The sequence below is a fragment of the Diachasma alloeum genome, unplaced genomic scaffold (genome assembly GCF_001412515.2).
Source record: "Diachasma alloeum isolate Michigan unplaced genomic scaffold, Dall2.0 Dall_scaffold_00210, whole genome shotgun sequence".
Taxonomy (NCBI): domain Eukaryota; kingdom Metazoa; phylum Arthropoda; class Insecta; order Hymenoptera; family Braconidae; genus Diachasma; species Diachasma alloeum.
The window spans coordinates 442,156-444,958 of record NW_021680375.1 but is presented as its reverse complement, the minus strand read 5'-3'; the positions used below and the strand labels follow the sequence as shown (position 1 = coordinate 444,958).

The 2,803-nt window shown below is 33.8% G+C and overlaps 1 protein-coding gene across 1 annotated transcript in view; it reads right to left on the bottom strand.

Annotated features, from left to right (window-relative positions):
- LOC107036703 (U6 small nuclear RNA (adenine-(43)-N(6))-methyltransferase) overlaps positions 1-1,938 on the bottom strand; it is a 3,545-nt gene extending 1,607 nt beyond the window's left edge. Inside the window, exon 1 of the mRNA XM_015254832.1 lies at positions 1,714-1,938. Within this exon, the coding sequence (XP_015110318.1) occupies positions 1,714-1,818 (105 nt within the window). The 5' untranslated portion in view covers positions 1,819-1,938. The remainder of the gene's footprint in view (positions 1-1,713) is intronic.
- Positions 1,939-2,803: the final 865 nt, after the last annotated feature.

The window sequence follows — 2,803 nt, the reverse complement described above, 5'->3', positions numbered from 1 at the left end:
TACTGTCTTCTGTCCTATTGTTAATCCAATTATTATCTATTGTTTTCCTTTTTACAATTTGGAAGTTCATCTTTTCGTGGGGTTTCTTCGAATTGTTATTGGACCATTTTTCAATTCTTTTTTCTCTTTTCAAGGGCTTTCCAATCTCTTAATTTAAACAAAAACATGGGGAATATCTCGAATGAAAAATGAGAACTCGAACATAGCGGATATCTCGAACGGATGAAGAAAGTAAGGCGGGTTTCATGAGTACCAGCCTAACAAAAGAGAATTGAATACCATAATTCTATGAAACATGAATAAATGAATCATAATTGTCCAAATCATTTAGGTCAGAGGAAAATAGAATAATTCTACCTTCTTAATATTGCGATTACGAAGGTTTTCTTCGAACAAAATTGATGAGAATTAATAGCTGGAATTATGAGATTATCTCACATTTTTGACGTTAAGGATAGGAGAATCTGAATGCAATATAGTGAAAATGATGATCGATTTTTTCACTTTGAACAAATAATATTAATATCCAAATACAAAATTTCTGATATGAATAAAAAGAAGCTGTGACTCAATATTCCAAATGAAGTTTTAATTTTTAATTTGGTGCTGAAAACACGAGATGACAATATTCTATGCACGGAATTATATTGATGAGATGAACAACAGATTAATTGAATTACCGTGTGAACAAACTAAAAATTGAATATCAACAGACATTGAATTCCAGAAATTCACACTCTAAAGTGTGTTCTAGAAGGAATTGAATTGTAATTATCATTAAAATCTTATTCAGTGAGATTAGGAATTAGAACATGAGCAAATCATTTATTGTAATATGAAAATTCAGCAGCCGATAAATTGAGACATGTGATTCTCATCGGTCGTATGGTTTTTTGCAATGAGAATGATTATAAACAATTAATTGAAAAAAGGAATATCGAATCCGACAGGAAAAAGGGCATAATGAATGGGCTCTAGTGAGGAATTGAATTTTCTCCAGGGGGAGAAGTGAGAGATGTCTTCCGAAAAATGACTAATTAATTCACAATAATGTGCGCATGATATTTGCAACACCAGTGTATCGGTCTGTATGAATTTCTGTCTGAAAATTGTTTATAGTGTTTTTTTGCCAATAACAAGTTTTCTTTCAGTTCTCACAACATTGTTGATTATTATTGTCCAAAACATGATGAGATTTTGTTCCGAAATGGCACAAAAGGTTCGATATAGCATGTTTCAAAAAAAAAATTCTAATTTTGTTTTTTTTTGCGGGATTGGCACATTCTATTAATGTTATTTAAGGATTGTGTTTCATTGTTCCATTTGAGATACGATAAACTGCACTTTTTGTGTGCACGAGGGACGCGGAATGTGTCAACACCAATTCTGTTTAGCAGCCTGAAGAATGAATACATGAATGAGAAAGAAAATTCTAGTTCGTTGTCAATAAGCTCAATAAGTAAATCTTGACATACGTTCGACGGTTTCTTGATGAGTGAATTATTTCTGTTGACAAAAAATTATTGAAAATCACTCCGTTCTGAGGCTCTCTAGGTATATGTAAGACCTTAAAAAGGAAAAAATGCAGTCATCGACTCATTTTTTCTCCAATAACAATTTGCAAACCATCATTTCATTTTCACGTATTTAATCCCCTTCAAAACATCAACATAACCTTTAATCAATAATCAATATTTCATTCGTCAGACTCACAGTCACCAAATGCTGTTTAAACTCCGGATAAATCTCCGCCAATTCCTTGAAATTTGGCTCAACTTTGTATTTATTCCGCGGATGCATGAACTTCCGCAGTGACATAATTCGATTTTCCACTGTCGCTTGTGTTTACAAAACTCGATGGGAGAAAAAAAAAAGTCTGCAACGGCATGTTGGTCAGGCGCCGGCGCGAGCTCTGATTGGCGGTCGCGGTGTGACGTAACCTGGGAATACCCCGAGGCGTCATGGTGATACTTTTCGAGAATCAAATATTGCAAGGATCATACCTGGCAAGGGTCAAGCGTCGCCAGTGTTATATTTACCTAAATTATCCTGATTTCTATCAATTTTTCATGGAATAATTGAACTCAAATTTACGGTTTCCATTAATGCTTGCGTAACATTTTGAATTTTCAACGAAAAAATTATTTGCTGTTTCAGTGGAGTTATAATGCAGTAAGATTTTCCAAGAAGTCCATCAGAAATTTCATCCAAAATTTTTTAGCAGTGCGACATAATTTGACTCTCGTACTTCAATCCGTGCCCTCCTCTGAGCCTCAAAAACATTTCAGATGAAAGTTGTAGGATATGGGGGGGGGGGAAACTTAGTGCAGATGCAATTGATGCTCCCATTGTTTATGTTTTTATATGCTGTGAGCATGAAGTCGGTTTTTTCAAATGACAACATCATTTTTGACCTCCTGACGTTGTGCAGTTGTCTCATTGAGACGAATTCAACCATATCCTCAGAGATAATAGGGATATCCTATTCTGAGATCCGATCAATTAACCCCTCATGTATAGATATTACAAATTTTTATTTTTTTCCTCATTGAAGTAGTTTTGAAGAAAATTGCGAGCTAATGAAAAACATTTGCTAGTTAGAACTTTTTTAAAAATAAATTTGTGAAAAATCACCCCTGAAAAAAAAGGCGTTATCCCCCCTATTTCATTATTTCCAAAAAATTTTATCACCAATCGGTAGCAAATTGTTTGAAGATTTTTGCGAGTTAAGAAAAAATCGTCAATGCACTCCTATTATTGTGTAAATTAACAATTCCAATTTCAACTGAAAACCAGAGTTGAT